Source organism: Xenopus laevis, chromosome 3S (assembly GCF_017654675.1).
Source record: "Xenopus laevis strain J_2021 chromosome 3S, Xenopus_laevis_v10.1, whole genome shotgun sequence".
Taxonomy (NCBI): Eukaryota; Metazoa; Chordata; class Amphibia; order Anura; family Pipidae; genus Xenopus; species Xenopus laevis.
In genome coordinates this window covers 53575298-53593563 of record NC_054376.1, presented here as the reverse complement: position 1 = coordinate 53593563, position 18266 = coordinate 53575298, and the positions used below count along the sequence as shown (strand labels likewise).

The 18266-nt window shown below is 38.5% G+C and overlaps 1 protein-coding gene across 1 annotated transcript; it reads left to right on the top strand.

Annotated features, from left to right (window-relative positions):
- The first annotated feature begins 643 nt into the window (after positions 1-643).
- Positions 644-9476, top strand: pygo1.S (pygopus family PHD finger 1 S homeolog). The gene is made up of 3 exons (XM_018255455.2): positions 644-1003; positions 6427-6509; positions 8199-9476. The coding sequence occupies exons 1-3, from the start codon at positions 868-870 to the stop codon at positions 9243-9245; spliced, it is 1266 nt and encodes a 421-aa protein (XP_018110944.1). The 5' UTR covers positions 644-867; the 3' UTR covers positions 9246-9476.
- The last annotated feature ends 8790 nt before the right edge of the window (positions 9477-18266 follow it).

The window sequence follows — 18266 nt, the reverse complement described above, 5'->3', positions numbered from 1 at the left end:
CAAACTTTCTGAGACTTAATTAAAATACGAGGCTTTTTGGCAGAGAGCCCCGAGCAGCTGCACTTAGATACTTTTGTAACAATTGAAGACAAGCAATAATACAAATGTAACTATTTAAGATAAGCAAGTGTCTCTGGAGAACTGTCACTCAGCTTAAATGGCAATTTCAGCTTCCTTAGCAAAACTGTTACATCACATAAAACATAGTCATAGGACATGGTGATTAGGGGTGTGGCCATAAAATGGGCGTGGCGATTACATTTTAGGCGAGTCCCTCTTTACAATGTTGAAATGTTGGGAGGCATGCCAAGGCCTCAACTGAAGCAGGACACACAGGTGTAGTTGTGTTTGAAAAGTTGGACCTGAGACTTTCACAGAAAATATTATACATAAAGGACCGGAGCATTTTGTCCCTCTCTGGTGTAGCTACAGTGCAAGTACGTACATAAGGGAATGTAGTGAATAGGGCCATAGGCTGTGTGGTACTGAAACATATAGAAGCAGCGGCAGGGCCTGTTATTATATTTGGTATCACGTGTGTCATTCTCCCGAGATGCAGGTTCCCCGAGTCACCGCTAGATGGCGCCCCCCCTCCTTCCACGTTTTATAAGTAAACACAGCTGACAGCCGCTCCGTCACATCAAACAGCGGGTAATGTCTTCACAGGCTGACTGACAGACGTGGGGTTGTCTCTCGTTTTCTCTGTTCTGGTAACCTACATTTCACTTGGAAAACTCCTGAGGAGCTTCAGCCCTGCCTGACAGCTTCCTCCTCGTGCTCTTCCTCGGCTCAGGTGCCTACACGGGGGAGGCGAAATCGCTGCACTCCTCCCAAACTTTCAAAAGTCTCTCCAGCTCCCCCTCCCCGATGGGAGGAGAGAAAAGGAGAGGGAGGAAAGGAAGCTGCCAGGCACCCGCACCACAGACCGGGGCACAGCTCTCCCGACTCCATGTCCGTGGAATGTCCGCGCAACAGGAGAAGGAGCCGTGTAAGAGAGCGAGAGGTAACCCGGGCTCACTGTGTGCAGACAAGGGGAGTGAGTAGGGCAAGGCTGGGCCTAAACTAAGGCTGCCAGGCAGTCTAAGCCTAACTCTGGATGGGGAGGAGCTGCCAGTTGCTGCTATGGCCAGGGAGGAGGTTCTGTAACCATATACTATTCTTTTCTCTGTCAGTTGTATGAGTCCTGTCAGTATCAGTGTGGAACTGGGACACCAGGGCCCCACCCAAAAACCTTTCACCAGGGGCCCACCCAAAAACATTTGACCAGGGGCCCATCCAAAAGCCTAAGATTAGGGGCCCACCAAGTAACCTTAGACCAGGGGCCCACTCTCAGTACTATTATTCTTCCTCTCCTCACTCAACCTCTATTCCCCTAGTCTCCTACTTTACATACTATAAACTATTATTCCATCTATTAAGCCACTTCTCATAGAAATAGGGAATTGCCATGAAATAAGACAAATGTTAAGCAGCAGGAGGGTCCACTGACACCTGGGCCCACCGGTACTTTTCCTGGTATCCCTGTGGGCCAGTCCGACACTGGTCAGTTCTATGGGCACAATTATTACTAATAAAAACCCAGTGAGAGATGATGACCCAATTGGGAATGGCTGACACAGAGGCATCATTCTCATCATTCTCACCTAAACCGTGTCTATAGCCCTGTCCATTGTGCCAGTGACACACATTCCCTACTGAGTCACACCTCTGCGTGTATCCGCACTTCCCATTAATGAACACAGGTCTGTAACCTTACACACTCCTATTGGAATCCTGTGAGTTCATATGGGAGGAATGTGATGTGCTCATAATATCTGCTCAGTGTTTGTACTGACTACATGTTTTACATACAGTCTCTGTGTATCACTGATCAGCGCTGGCCCATTCTCCACAACAGGAATCGCTACACAATATCTTTGAAAAGCGGCTTTTATTTAGGCTCCATAAGTGATAACAGGCAGTGGGTAAGTGGTACCACTTACCCACTTACCCACAGGACATTCTATAACATACAAAAAGTTAATGCACACCTTTAAAATGTACAAGATTCAAGCAGTCCAAGTGCAGGCAGAGCACACAAAGGAGATATTCAACATCTCCTCAAGGTAGCCATTCAATTCCAGGCCTCCCTTGTGTCTGTGCAGCCTGTACTTTATATCTTTGCGCATTCCAGACATATAGATTTGGGGGGCACAAAACATGCTAGGCGTAGGAATCATTACTTAAAGGGGTGGTTCACCTTTAAGTTAACTGAGTATGTTATAGAACTGCCAATTTGAAACAACTTTTTCCATTGGTTTTCATTATTTATTTTTTATAATTTTACAATGATTTGCCCTTTTCTTCTGACTCTTTCCAGCTTTCAAATGGGCGTCGCTGACCCCATCTATAAAGCAGCTGCTCTTTAAGGCTACAAATTTATTGTTATCGCTACTTTTTATTTCCAGATTGCTTAAAATGCAAATTGAAGCGCTGCTGAATAAAAAAGTGAAAACCACAAATAATGAAAAATGAAAACCAATTGCAAATTATCTCAGACTATTACTCTCTACGTGATACTAAAAGTTAACGCAAATGTGAACAACCCCTTTAAACTTGTCTGCACATAACCGCATAAACTGTGCGCAGGTCAGAGTAAATGTAAAATGTTGTGCTTTCACACAGAATTCTTTGGGGTAAATTTATCAAAGAGTGAAATTTTGCAGCTCTCAATTCATTTCTATGGGATTTTGAAAGGCGTATTTATCAATGGGTGAAAGTTCACCCTTTGATAAATAGGCCTATAAAAATCCCATAGAAATGAATGGAGAGTGGCGGAATTTCACTCTAGTGGCAGAACTTCACTATTAACTTCACTCTTTGATAAATATACCTCTTTGTGTGCACTACAATTTGTTGCGTGTACTGGCCTCAAAATTTATGTGTGCACGCAGAAGTGCACTGCTGCCTTAGAGGGAACATTGGCTCACACCCATATTGACACTAGCTATCCTAGCAGGGACCCACAATTTCTCTGGAATTCTGGGAAATAAAGTTGTAATATGGGAAATAAATATGGCACTGAGCCCATTAGTGCAACAGGTATTTTTGTTTGAGGGGAATTGTCGCTTAAATTAAATTTAAGTTACTTTTTTTTTACTTTTACCTTTAAATGGTTATTAAGATGTAAATATCCATGCTGGAAAGTGCCCAAGAACAACAGGAATAAAAGTTAATAGAGTAAACACAATAGAACAGGTGGAACCTCACTATATGTACTGAAATAATACATAGTTAGAAGTCACATTGCCACATGTCATTGCTTTATATGCTGATCTTTTCCTGCCAGATATGATCTGGTTTAATGTAATCGTTCATGTGCTTTCCATTAGATCTTTTCTACAGTAATCTTACAGTTGCCCACTGCCATGTGGCTGATACACAAAATTCAAATAGTCTTTCATTCAGATTGGCACCAAACTGAAAGGCTGACAAATTATCTGCTGTTGAAAGAAATGGAGTAGGCAGCATGTGGGTGTCAATTTAGGCCTGAATAGTATTTTCTACCCATTTTAGGTAAATATAAACTAATTGCCCATGTATGCTCTTTCTAGTTTACATGAATAGTTTTACATGGTATTTTTTTTAGCTGGGGGTTCTCATTCTGTTTGCACTGACTCAAGGTTGGGAAACACATTATTTCTTTAGTTGCTGTGCCACGGCTCTCTGAAGACAATGTGCACCTTTGGGAACATAATGTTGCATCTGTGGTTGCCATGCCAACTGATCCCATGAACCCTGTATTTTGGGAAAAGGTTTGCAGGGTTTGTATCCTCCCTAGAGGATTTTATGCAATGGATAAGAAAAAAAATCTTGAAAACGGAATATCTTGAGTTTTTGATCGCTTATAAAACCCAGGGCATCTTTATTATTGTTATTGTAGACAAGATAATATGTTTTCATCACAATAGCTTTTCTAAAATGTTTTAACTTATCCCAAGTCAAGATAAAAGCCACCATTCAATAGAATGCAGCATACTTGCTATACATTCGAAGGCAGACCGAACACAGATTATACACAAAACATTAAAAGGAACAATGACACCAACAAACGATAATGTTTTAAAGTAGTTAAAATATAATGTAGTGTTGCACTGCAATGGTAAAACTGGTGTGTGTCATCCTTACATTAGGGGATGTTTGGCAAGATGGAAATATCATCTCCTTTCCAGCCCTGTTAATAAAATTTGGCCTAGAAGAAACTCATTGGTTGAACTACAGTATTGCACCATGCATTGGCCCAGAGGCACAGACATGTACCAATTAAAATGGAGACCCATCCGCTCCTCCCTACACTAAGCCCCAGGTCCCCAAAGGGTATAATATCTAACCTGTATAAAGAGATAAGTGCTCGCCACCACAAGGAAATTCCGATCAAATCAATAACTGCATGGGAGATAGATGTGGGAGATATAGTGGATGAGCAGGAAGGCACCTTGTTGCATACCATCTGGTCCTGTAGGGTGATACAACCATACTGGACAGATATAACAAATGTGGTATCAACAGTCCTAAAACGAACGATACCTCTTGACCCACTCTGTATCTTTGGCATATTCACATGTCTGCCAATTACCCCACAGATTAAGGCCTTCCTTAGCAAAGTCATGTTTCAAGCTAGGAGGGTTATAACTCTTAATTGGAGATCAAACAGCCTGCCTGACCATGGCCAGTGGATTAGTTCAATGACCAATCTAGCATCAGTGGAGAATCTTATCTCCAAAAAGAAGGGTCTATTATCTAAGTATTACAGAGAGTGGTCCCCTTGGATCAGTAAATTTCCCTGCCCCACCATTCATCACTCTAGTGACCACCCACCCACTTAAAGTGGGGACACCTTCCTAAAAACCACCTCAGATATGTGCACTATAGTAGCCTTCTGGTAACTAGCTGTAAAGCCGTTTTTCACATATACACTTGTAGATACCGACTGCTTAAAGATGCAATTAAGTTGAAGTTGATGAATCGCATGTTAACTCATATGTGACTCTTTATTGTAACACTGTATTTATTAAATCAGCCAACTGCATACTGTACTAAGTTGACATAACAGCATGTCTGTAATAAGTGGCAACAATTCTTCATTGATGTTTGTTCTTTGGTTTTCAATAAACATACCAGAAACAAAAAGTGTCACCGGGGAAAATGATGATCTTTGACTTTGTTAAACAACTTATTTTAAAGAAGAGGTACATATGTATGTATTGCTAATCTATTGTTTCATGTTTCAAGGTTTCACTCAAAACACTAGCAGAAAATGTCTAGTTTATGTTTGGAATTATGTACATTTGGTTGCCTTCCATGACAAGCTTTTTAATTTGTTTATAAATGAATAGGTGCATAATGTTGTTTTTTTGTTTTGTTTGTTTTTACATAGTTACATACCATACCCAGAGTGAGTTTGATAACTTCTTATCCACCACCTCTTTTTAGTTGCAATGGTTACAAAAAATATATTTATGAAACAACTGGTGTGTGTGCGCTTCAGATCATTTTGTTACTGTTTATTTAAGGCCCGCCTAGACAAACCATTTATTGAGTTCCAGTTACTACTCTAAAGCTAGCCATAAACATACCATCAAACTATTATGATTTTATGTATGTGTATATTGGCTGTGATTTGATGATCATTTTATGGTGCACTAGTAGATAAAGAAGTGAAGCGGAGATTTCCTTCCTGAGTCTATCTAAGGTCCACCAGCGAGACTGGCCGGCCAACATCTGTTACAAAATCAGCCAGATATTTATCGGGGAAGTTTGATTTTTCCCCATCCAATAAGTACAGCATGTTGATGTTGTCCTCATCTGACCGAGGCATCTAAGCTTGATTGGCAAAATAAGGCCCAGATCCTCACCTTTTGGCGACCTTGCAGGGCATGGCAAGCTTTAGTTGAGGCACCATAAAACCCACTTTAAAAAATAACTGGTACTATGAAAGGGGTTAATTTTTTTAATGACAATATACCATCAAACCAATATGAAAGCTCTCAAGGATAGCTTCCGTGGGGCTCAATCTGGTATCCTAAGAATGACCTGTCAAATCCGTTGAATTTCCTTATCCCCTCTTTCCTCCTTGCCCCCTCCCCGTGTTTCTGTCTATACTGTTATTGTAAACTGAGTTATAGTGAAACATACTTTATACTTGAATGTGTAGATCTAAAACTATAACAGTCACCTTTAATTAAGCCCCCACATTAGCCTATGCATGGTTTACATTTGACTTTTCCCTTATTGGCCGAAAGTTTGTGACATTTCCCACTCAGTGAGCAGTAGAAATAATTGTATATGGATTGATAGGCAACTCAGTTTACCATGGATGCTGCATCTATCATCCAGATGCTGCATTCAATAGTTACATTTCTTTGCTAATGGGTTTTTGTTAATTAGGTGATGATGGTGTTTTGGACGGTATAATAAGACCAGGATTACAAGGAAGCCCCGAAAAGAAGAAAAGAAAGTCTAGTCTACAGGTGAGTATTGGGATAGCTTCAACCATAAATCATAGTATCCAAAATAAGAGAATATGAAACTTGCACAAAAGTATATCACTTGGCAATATATAATAAGCACATGAAATCAAACATAGAAAGTTGGCAAACAGCAGCAGTAACTAACAAGAAACATAAAAAGCAAGCTAGATAGATGCCACCAATGTTTAAAAATATAAGATGGAAAATGTGGTACAGGTATGGGGCCTCTTATCCAGATTGTGCAGGACCTGGGGTGTTTTGCGGATAAGGGGTCTTTCGATAATTTAGATCTTCATACCTTTAGCCTTCTAAAAAGTAAACATTAATTAAACATAATAGGATTGTTTTGCCTTCAACAAGGATTAATTATACAGTTGTGTTCAGAATAATAGCAGGGTGTTTAAAAAAAGTGAACGAAGCTCAAAATCCTTATAAAAACTTTTGTTTCCATACAATCAAATGCATTGGGAACACTGTACATTCTATTCCATATCAAAACATAAAGAAACATTTATCAAGCTTGTGTTATTCCTTTACAGAAAGTTAAGAAAGGGGGATATTAGGCTGCTCCAAAAAATAGCAGTGTCTGCATTCTTCTATACAAACTTAAACATTCGCTGTATAAACTGAAAAATGTTTCAAGATTTTGCTTTCCTTTGAATCACTGAACTAATATTTAGTTGTATAACCACTGTTTGTGAGAACTGCTGCACATCTGTGTTGCATGGAGTCAACCAACTTCTGGCACCTGTTACATTCCACAATTCTTCTGTATTTTTTGGTTTTGCCTCTGAAACTGCATTTTTGATGTCACCCCACAGATTTTGGGTTAAAGGGGAAGGAAACCTAGTTGGCGCAAAAACCCTCCCCCCTTCCCGTGTGTTGCCCACCCTCCCTCTGCCCCCCTGGCCTACCCGTCCCACTGGGCAAATGCCCCTAACTTGTTACTTACCCTTCTGTACAGGTCCAGTCCAGGGAGTTCACAGACGACATCTTCTTCCACGCGATCTTCTTCGTGCTTTGACCGGTGCATGCGCAGTAGGAGAATTTCGCCGGTACGATCTACTGCGCATGCGCCAAAAGTACATTGTGACGATAATTACCGGCAAAATGCTCCTACTGCGCATGCGCCAAAACGCCGGTCAAAGCAGGAAGAAGATCGCGTGGAAGAAGATGTCGGTAGGGGGTTACTGTTTTTTTCATTTAAGGTTAAATTCTCCTTTATTGATTCAGTTATACAGAATCAGCAGAATGCATATCATGACTGTTGGGTCTGTTGGCTTTCTATTACTCTACTACACCTACTAGTCCTACTAGTAAATTATTTGCCATGTAGAAATTTAACAGTGATTGCTCAGGTTAGTGATGTTGGACTGCTATTATTCTGAACACAACTGTATATTAGTTGGGATCCAGTACAAGTTATTGTTTTCTCATTACAGACAAAAAGTAAATCATTTTTTGAAATTTGAATTATTTGATTATAATGGAGTCTATCTGCATAATCGGTTTCCGGATATACAGTAGGGCCCCATACCAGTATACTATATCATTCATTTCTCTTGACTTCTCAGTCCTTTTATTTAGGTGTAAAGTACACCATACTCATGTATGAAGAAATCATTATTCTAAATGATTATGTACCGTGTATATGGAAATCCATAAAAAAAAATTTCTTTTACATCTTAGGCACCTGTGACTCCACTTATTTCTGAATATGCTCCACCAGCAAACACAAGCTCAGATCATTTAATAGCTTCCAATCCTTTTGATGATGACTACAATATTTCATCTTCTGCGGGGTACCATTTTTTTGGTAATCCTGGATACGCTGGATTTGAGGATTATGGTAATTTAAGGATACCACAAAACACATCGCCTAGAACATCCACTCGATTCTGTACTCCATATGCCTTCAGAGATCATGTACGTCATTTTCCTCAGGATGTTATGGCTATGGCATTTGGAAGACCTTCCTCTTTTAGTATGGGAATACAGGAAAATTCAAACTTTGAAAACCAATTATATTTTAGTGCAGGAGTTGGTCAGACTATCACAATGCCAGGTCAGCACATTAGATGTAATCGTAATGAGAACCTTAACCCCATGACAACATATAACTCTTTTCAGTCAAATTCTGGTAGAGGCCCTGGTCACAATTTGAATATTATCCAGCAGCTGGAAACAAGCCATACTTTTCCTCAGTTACAAAGTCACCTTATGCACTTAAAGACCACAGTATTGGCTCGAAATCCTAACTTAACCTCTGCTTTTCAACACAACAAACAGGATTCTGAGTCAGTCATACATTCTGGTCCTTCTAAAAGTCATAAAAGCAATGGGATTTCTACAGATAATTCCCATTCTGATTGTGCTGATGTTAATGGTGGTCAGACTGCAGGAAACCATAGCAGGTTTCATGTACCAAAGCCATCAAAAGCTGATGTAGCATCCAGTGAGAAATGCAACAAATGGCTTCTTCATTCTTCTCACGGTGGCCAGTTGCCTTCAGAGTTTTTGTACTCCTGTGGAATTTGTTCTGTAGAAGTGAGGAACCTTCAAGATGCCATCATGTGTGAAGTGTCTTGTCAGAAATGGTTTCACAGAAGCTGCACAGGGATGACTGAGATGGCCTATGCTCTTCTTGCTGCAGAAACCTCAGCAATTTGGGGTTGCGACTCCTGTATGGCAAAGAAGGATGTACAGCTGGTGCACACCAGGAAATCCATTGGATAGTTCCTGATAAGCTTTGTCTTTTTTGTTTTTTTGGGTGAATGTACAAAACAAGATAGCGTAGAAGAAATGTTAACTGTAAGCTAACAGTCTTCGCAGTTATTTCACGTCATCCTCATTTGCTTATTGTGGGCTATTTATACATGGAAATGTACTGTATTTAAAGGAAAAGTAAACCCTAAAAATTAATGTGGCTAAACATAACATATTTTATATAGTGAACTTATTGCACCAGCCTAAACTTTCAGATTCCCAATAGCAGCAATGATCCAGGACTTCAAACTTGTCACAGGGGGGGCACCATCTTGGAAAGTATCTGTGACACTCACCTACTCAGTGGGCTCTGAGCAGCTGTTGAGAAGCTAAGCTTAGGGGTCACCGCAAATGATCAAGCAGAAAATGAGGTTGGTCTGTAGTATACACAGATCTTTACTGCTAAAGGGCTGTGGTTGCCTTTGGCTGGTACAGAAGCCCAAAACATAATGTTCAACATTTCTAGCCTACAGTACTTCTTTAGTTAAGCTTTAGTTCTCCTTGAACTTTTGTTGGTTGTCATGTTCACGGGCCTTGCATAGCTTATTCTGTGCACAGAGCACTTTATCAATGCATACCTACGAGTAAGGGCTTTCATATTACAACAAGTGTGTGAATCTTCATAGACAGAAAAGTACCATTATTCATTGTCTTGTAAATGTATCTGAATGATAAACACTATGAAATCCTCCACTCATACTGTATGTAAATGCACAGGAAAAAAAATACTGTGTAAACAGATTGATATATTATTTTGATTTAAAATATGGCATGTTGGTGTCATATTGTCTTATGTTTGGCACAAGTTCATGTGCATCTTAATGTACATGGGTTGGTAGAATTTAGCTGGGCCAACACTATCTGTAGTGTTTTTTTTTTTAATTAAACTTTATCTGACAGATACTCAGGACTAATGGAAGCATAATATGACTTTGGATTCACATACAGTACATTCTGCTTTCATTTGTCACTGTGATGGTTTAACAATAAAATCAGATGAATCAGTTAAACGGAAACATCTGAAATAACCATACCTACATTTTGGATGAGACTATAAAACCAGAGACTTGATCTTATCACAGAAAAGGATCAGTGATAGGACAACAAATTACTGACGACTACACTTTTTTATGTTCTATCTTTCCATGTTGTAAACTGCTTGTCTAAAATCTCTTGCACTATTTTCTTTTTTTTTTGAATAACGTAGCTGTGTATGATGCGTGCCTTTGGCTCAGTTACTTTGAACAGGTAATTAATGAAACTCATCAGTCACAGTTAAAAGGATTAAATATTTAATTGTCATTATAGGGGCTATAATTCATTTTACAAAAATCGAAACACCAAAATGCGTGAACCCCATTCTTCAGGCTTCTGGGAGATACAATACAATGAAGGACTTTATTAATTATGAAGTTACTGGTATGCTTAAAGAACCAGGCAAAGGCACTGTGTTGCTTCACTTTTGCACTATATGCCCCGACCCCAATGGGAGCTGAATATATGACTATGAAGTGTCTTGAATTTTTTTTTTAAGAGCTATGTCAATTCTGTTTGATTTGTATTTAATTGCAAATAGACCTTAAATTCAGAATTGTTATTGGGCAATTCTGTCTTGTTGCCTAAATAAGCACTTTAGTTAAATGATGGATGGTGTAGATCAAATGAGAATAAATATGTGTAGAATGACTTTTTTTTTTCAATATTGACCCAGCATGAATTTTTTTTCTAATTTAACAGATTTGTTCAAATGTTGCTGTAATCATTGGCTGTAAGAATGTGTTAGTGTGTTGCAATATTTTGGAAATTTAATTGTTTTATGTACTTGATGTTTGAGTGCTTTAGAAATAGAATTTAATTCAGATTAATACTAGAAGCGAAGCATGACGGGCTGTTCAGCTATAAAGAGTTTGGCTAAGAGTTTTATAGTCATCGATGTTGGTGATTTGTTTCTCGGTTGTTTTAGTTAAGAGTGCAAGATGTACTTTACCATGCTAAGAACACCAGTACTATTCAGGTAAAAAGCACATTATTTTTAATGGAAGCTGCTTGCTGTCCCACAGGGTTTATTTTGAAGTGATGGGATCATAATGAAACCTATTTATTTGTCCTCTAAGTGAAATGTAAAATTAGTACAATTCTAAAAAAAAAATATATATATTTATCATTGTAATAAAACTTGAATTCTAATTTTGCTTTAATATTATTTACTTGCATGACACTTGTGAAAAAGCCAAGGGTTACTTATTTACTTATATAGCTGCTATATTGCATTAGTTGCCATTTGAAAGTTAGAAAGTCACTCTTTCCAGCTTTCAAATGAGGGTCACTGACCCATCTTGTTAGGCTACGCATTTATTGTTATTGCTACTTTATAGTACTCATGTTTCTATTCCCTCTTCTATTCATATTCCAGTCTCTTATTCAAATCAGGGCATGATTACCAGGATAATTTGAACCCTAGCAACCAGATTGCTAAAATTGCAAACTAGAGCTGTTGAATAAAAAGTTAAATAACTAAAAAAAAAACACAAATAATAAAAAAGAAAAACAATTGCAAAATGTATCAAAATATTGCTCTCTATGTCATACTCAAAGTTAATTTAAAGGTGAACAACTTTAACCATCCCATAACATATCAGCATGTGCTCCTCTTGGTATGCTTATCAAAATAGCTTGATGTGGTCAGAGAGGTACCCTGATGAATTTTACAACTGTAAATCAGTATGGAATGGCCCACGGGGCCCTCTGTACTAGTGATAGTTATCCAGGTACATAGTAATGTTGTTCACTCCTGGTCTGGGTGGCAACAGCTGGGTCTGCAGTCTCCATTGTTACATTTTTAAAGGTAAGTAAATAATTTCAACTTGTACTGCAGAAAGTGCTTTGTCTATTTGAAGGGGAACTATCGCAAAAATGAAAATTTAATATAAGCTTCGTCATACTAAAATAAGAAACTTATTAAATATAATCAATTACAAATTCTGCATAATTTCTGAAATAATCAAGTTTATCTTCACTATCCCTCTCCCAGCATCTGTTTCTCTTCATTTTTTCTTCATGCAGCAGTTAGGTGTCAGAACATAAACCTTCTTATTTTAGAAATGGTACAGAATATTTAATTATTATATTTAGAAAATTTCTTACTTCAGTATGCTGAAGCTAATATTACATTTTAATTTTCGCGATAATTCCCCTTTAATATGGTACCTGCACCTGTTCCATCACATATGCTGTTGCACATGTGAGTGCTCGCAAGGACACAGAGGACTTGCATCTAGTGACTTGCCTACACTGAATACTGTAACTACATGACTGGGTGAAGTTCCACTCAAAGAAGAGTTGCAGTGTACTGTAGTTTTCATGCCAACAGTAATCTTTGAGTACTCAAGGTTTTGTCACATTTGCACAGAATTAATAAGACTCCTTCCTAAAGCTGAATTCCTTGGTAACACTGGGTTGTTGCTATGCAACATGTTGTGATCTGACATTAAATGTATGTTTAGAGTCTGCAGTACTCAAAGGAATACATTGCTTCTTTGGTGCTGAATTAACCACGTATTATGCAAAAGTGCTAGCATTCAAACAGATGCACAGTTATATTAAGCAAGCTACTGTTATTTTAATCCCCTAGCTATTTCCTGACTAACACTGATATACAGTATGCCTATTACTGATGTCCCAAAGCACATGATGATGATGTTGATGATGAAGCAGCAGGAAACAAAAGGTCCTTGTCTAGTAATACCAGTTAAAATGCTTCTTCGCAAGAATGGCATATATAACATTTCTGCAAGAAAATATCACAGACACCAGCCAGTGATATGTGATGTAATATGTGTATTTTAAGTGTAATAAATACACTCAAAATACCCAACCTATTTTTCTGTATACCTTGCTGTAAAAAGCTATTGGGTGGGTAGTTTACCTTCCAATTAACTTCAATATGATGTGGCAATGATCATTTTGGCTGCTAGTGTCTGCATCATAGCTTTAAATTGCAAACTTGAATGAGGTAGAAAGAGGAAGGCACGTAATGTAAAAACTTATAATAATGGAGACCAACTGAAAAGATTGGAACATTCTATAACATACTAAAAGATAACCTAAAGAGGAATTACCTCTTCAACTAGTGTTCAATGAGGCTATAAATGTTAAATAATAAAATGGATCCTCATCCTTATGCACATCATGGTTCGATACACCTGCTCCATTCTGTCCAGTCTGCTCCTGTTCTGCTTTCTTTGTCCGCACCGTCCTGTACCAGTCTGACTCATCGCCCTCTTCCCCTTTGTTTCTGTCCTTCCTCTCTGTTCCTTGTGTGCACAGCCAGTCCCTGCCTTAAGAACTCGCCTTCCCTCCTCTGCCTCCACAGTGCCCCCTAACCTCACCCTTGACACTGGCAAATCTGCTCTGCAGAAGCCTCCGCCTTTTCTACCCCAGAGGTAGACCAAGATCTAGTTGAATGAGCTTTGATTTTTTTTTGGAGGTTGTAACTCTGATAAAGAGTATGTAAGAGAAATTGGTTGCTTAGGAATTGATGGTTTTGATGCCTTCAATCCTTTACTGTGACCTGAAAATAGGAATAAATTGTTCTGTTTTCTGAATCCTGAAGTAAGTTGTAGATAAATTAATAAGCATCTTCTTACGTCCAATGCATGCATGTTGTACTCCTCTTCTGACTGAGCTTCACGAAAAAAAGACTGCAAAACAATATCCTGTAAAACTATGAAGTAACTTCTGGTGTAAAATCTGGAGGAAGCCTCAAAACAAATTTTTCGTGACATTCTGCATATATTTTCTTAAATAGAGAGAGCCTGGAGTTCTCCAGCCCTTCCGGCTGACTAAGAAGATTGTCTTTAATGCAAGAAACCTTAGAGAAACTGAATCTAGAAGCTCAATGGAGAGTAAATGCAAGCTAACAATATCTGAGTAGCCTTGACAAACCTTTTAATCAAGGATTCACTATTCAGGTGTAGACGATATGTTGGCGCTATATAAATACATGTTAATAAAATAATAATAAATAGACCTGTTATGCTGCAACTTGAACTTTCAAAACTGATGGTTTTAGACCCTTGTTAAATCCAACAGACAAGAAATACAACACATAAGAAACTGTAGGTTGAAACAGGTTCCGAGTTCTAGTTTCACACCACTGCAGAAGGTAAGAGAGGTAAGATGCTCCTCTCAAAGCTGAGTTGTTAAAGATAGCCTGCTGATATTCTGATGAAGAACTGGCCCTTGATGAAAGAGACTGTTTTACAGTAAGAGGAAATTGGCTTGGCAACTGACATTTCCATCAGAGTTGAGTACCATGATCTCCTCAGCCAGTATGGAGCTATCAGGATCAAGGTCAGAGTGATCATATTGGCTTTCTGAAGAACGTGAGGAATCAGTTGAAGGGGAGGAAAACAGTAAGCTAAATGGAACTCTGAATTCTGCCATAGAGCATCCCCTGCCTCTGCTGATGGTTGGAAATAGAGGGAGTAAAATCTCTTCACTTTTGGTAATAACTGTGTAGGGAAAAAAGATCAATCTGTACTTTCTAAGGAAGAATCTAGTATCACACCTAAGAATATTTTGCTCCGTTCTGAAATCAGATTAAATTTCCTGTGTTTGAGAATCCAACCCAGACCAGACAGATGAACAGAATCACTTTAGGTGATAGAAATAAATTTCCTCTGAAGTTGTACAAATACAGAACTAGACAAATCCCCTTCTGTCTCAGGAAAGCTATCACAATTGCTACCACCTTTGTGAAGAAGAATGACCAAAGGGAAGAGCAGATAACTGTAGATATTGTATCTTTAGATATTTGAAATATCTATGATTTATTGGTATATAGAGATATTCATATTTAAAGGAACAGTTCAGTGTACAAATAAAAACTGCACATACAAATAAATTGTATGTGCAAAATAAAAAATATTTCTAATATAGTTAGTTAAAATGTAATCTATAAAGGCTGGAGTGACCGAATGTCTAACCTAATAGCCAAAACACAACTTCCTGCTTTTCAGCTCTCTAACTCTGAGTTAGTCAGCAACTTGAAGGGGGGCCACATGGGACATAACTGTTCAGTGGGTTTGCAAGTGATCTTCAGCATTCAGCTCTGATTCAAAAGTTATGACCCATGTGCCATCCCCCTCAAGTCACTGATTGGTTATTGATTGGTAACCAATTAGTGGAAGCCAAGAGAGCTGAAAAGCAGGAAGTGGTGTTTGTTCTGTTATGTTACACATCCAGTCACTCCAGCCTTTATACATTAAATTTTTGCCTAAATAACTATATTAGAAACATATTTTATTTTGCACATACAATCTATTTACCCAGTTTTTATTTTTACCCTAAAAAATTCCTGTAAGATCGAGAGTTATCATAAAATCTCATTTGTTGAGATGCTACCTGTGCCTCTAGTAAAAAAAACGGTCTTTCTCCCACTGCAATGTTAAGTTTGGTGTCAGAGCTGTTGCTTGTATTGTAGCCCTGTATTACAGGGAAAAAAACTGGGGCACGAAGGGTGGAAGGCTGTTTTTACGTATATGCTGAGGGGTGCTGCCGGAAGACAGAAGGAATGGTATCTTTATACAGTCCAGCAGTGTTTGCATGAAAACAGGTGAGATCATTTGTGATGCATCCCTCCTCCTTCAAACTACAAAACAGGCCACTCACAAAACTGCACCAATAGCATATGCCAAATAGCTGGTTATTTTTATGTAGCTTTGTGTATCTAGAAATCGTATAATCACCAGCCCTATTTAAATAGTGATTCTTAACAAAAAGGAGTGCCTTATCATGAGCTACAGCACTCCCAATAGGTTAAATTAGAATAGATTGAGCCCATACCTGATAAAGGCAAGTTGTTACCCCCCACCCCCGGCTTAATTTTCAGCTCCCTTGAGTCACATTTTCTTTAAACTAGTCTTGTCATATTTGCCTATGGACCATTTTAAGCCTGTTCTCTTTGTAACAATTAATACTGCAGCCTAGAGGTTTAAAGAACTAAGGATATTGGTCGGCTCGTTGATCGTGCTTGCCGAAATTTTTTTATTGGGCATCTTTGCAGGCACCCGAACATCAGCCATTGTAAGTGCTGAATCGTTGGATACAGGTAGAATTTTATTGTTTCCACCTGTATATCTTGACGATTCAGCTCTACACATCTGTGTTGAAACTAACAATCTTTTATGGAAAGATCTTTTCCGGGAAAGATCGTAATTGTAAAGTCTATGGCCACCTTCATCATTTGCATACCTCCCAACTGTCCCTTTTTCGGGGGGACAGTCCCTCTTTTGACAGCTCAAACCGCAGTCCCTCATTTGTACTGGAAAGTCCCTCTTTTCTATGCACTGAACAGCCAGAAAAAGAAACAAAGTTTCTCACTTAATTGGCTTTTAGCAGAGAGCCCAGAACAGCTAACAGGTGCAAGTAAGATACTTTGTAACAATTTTGAGACACAAAAACACAGTTTAGATAAGGAGAAATATTTTCAAACTTTTATAACCTGCAAAAATTTGTAAAATGAACATGGTAATTAGGGGGTGTGGCCACAGAAAGGGGTGTGGTCAAAAAATTGCTGCGCTACGTGCGGGAAAACATTTTTTGTCCCTCTTTTTACTTCCAAAATGTTGGGAGGTATGCATTTGGATTAGGACTGAACTGGTTTTCAAGAATGGAAAAGGCAGCTACTAGTACCAGCTTCTTTATTACTGCTATTGTTATGTAGTCTTGCACACAACCACAGTTTTGCATGGCATCAAGGTTAGAAGGAGCAATTTCTCCTGGTGCAATAATACTGGCTTTGATCATTGATGGGGTACATCTAATTTAGTGGGTTCTTGCTCTAGGTTATTTTGTGAATTCCATATTGTTTGGAACTCTGACATTAAAGAGGTGGTTCGCTTTTAAGTTAACTTATAGTATATTATGGAATGGACAATTCTAAGCAACTTTTCAATTGGTTTTCCTTATTTATTTTTTATAGTATTTTAATTATTTGTCATTTTTTCTTCTGACCCTTCCCAGCTTTTAAAAGGGGGTCACTGACCCCATCTAAAAAACAAAACCTCTGTAAAGCTACAAATGTATTATCATTGCTACTTTTTATTACTCATCTTTGTATTCAGGCACTTTCCTATTCATATGCCAGTCTCTTATTTAAATCAATTCAGAAAATTGCAGAACTTGCAAACTGGAGAGCTGCTGAATAAAATACTAAATAACTCAAAAAACACAAATAATAAAGAATGAAAACCAATCGCAAATTGTCTAAGAATATCACCCTCTACATCACAGTAAGGGGCAAATTTACTAAACTCTGATGAAAATTCTCTGTGACGTCATTTCGGTACTTCGCCGATTTACTAACGTAACCTTGCTAGCGGAGATAGACTCTGGAGATAGACGCCTGCCGAATTTGCGCTCTGGCGCTCTTGTGTCAGACTTGCCTTCACCACCTCAGAACAGGCAAAGTGCAATAAAGTAGATAGGAGTTCATAAAAATTTAGGTGAAAATTTTTCTAAGTCCCAAAAAACGCTGATGTCTTTTCCTTTATTCAGGGTGAAAGGCTGCAAAAGACGCAACTTCGGATTTTAGTGAATTAGCGTTGACCTGGCGAATCTACGCCTGGCGAAGTGTTGCGATGTGAGCGAAGCCGTCGCTGGCGAATTTTCAAGGTTAGTAGCCCCTAAAAGTTAACTCAGAGGAGACCAAACCCCTGTCATTTTAAATGGCTCGTATTTTACAAAAGGTATATTATTTATTATGAGTAAGTTTCACAGAGTCTTTTGACAGAATTGACATCACTAAGCACCATTTATAAGTGAGGACATCACCAAGTACCCCATATTGTAAAATATATAGTGAATAAAGTACCCCTTTAGTAAAATATAAGGATATTATAAGTTACCGAGGAGTTTCATGACCATATAAAAACACGAGGCCGAAGACCAATTGGAAAGTTGCTTAGAATTGGCCATGCTATAACATAT

Coding starts and splice junctions, on each gene's coding strand:
- pygo1.S (XM_018255455.2), top strand. CDS start 868: ATGGGAGGAGAGAAAAGGAGAGGGAGGAAAGGAAGCTGCCAGGCACCC. Junction 1,004..6,426: donor GCCGTGTAAGAGAGCGAGAG/GTAACCCGGGCT, acceptor TTTGTTAATTAG/GTGATGATGGTGTTTTGGAC. Junction 6,510..8,198: donor AAAGAAAGTCTAGTCTACAG/GTGAGTATTGGG, acceptor TTTACATCTTAG/GCACCTGTGACTCCACTTAT.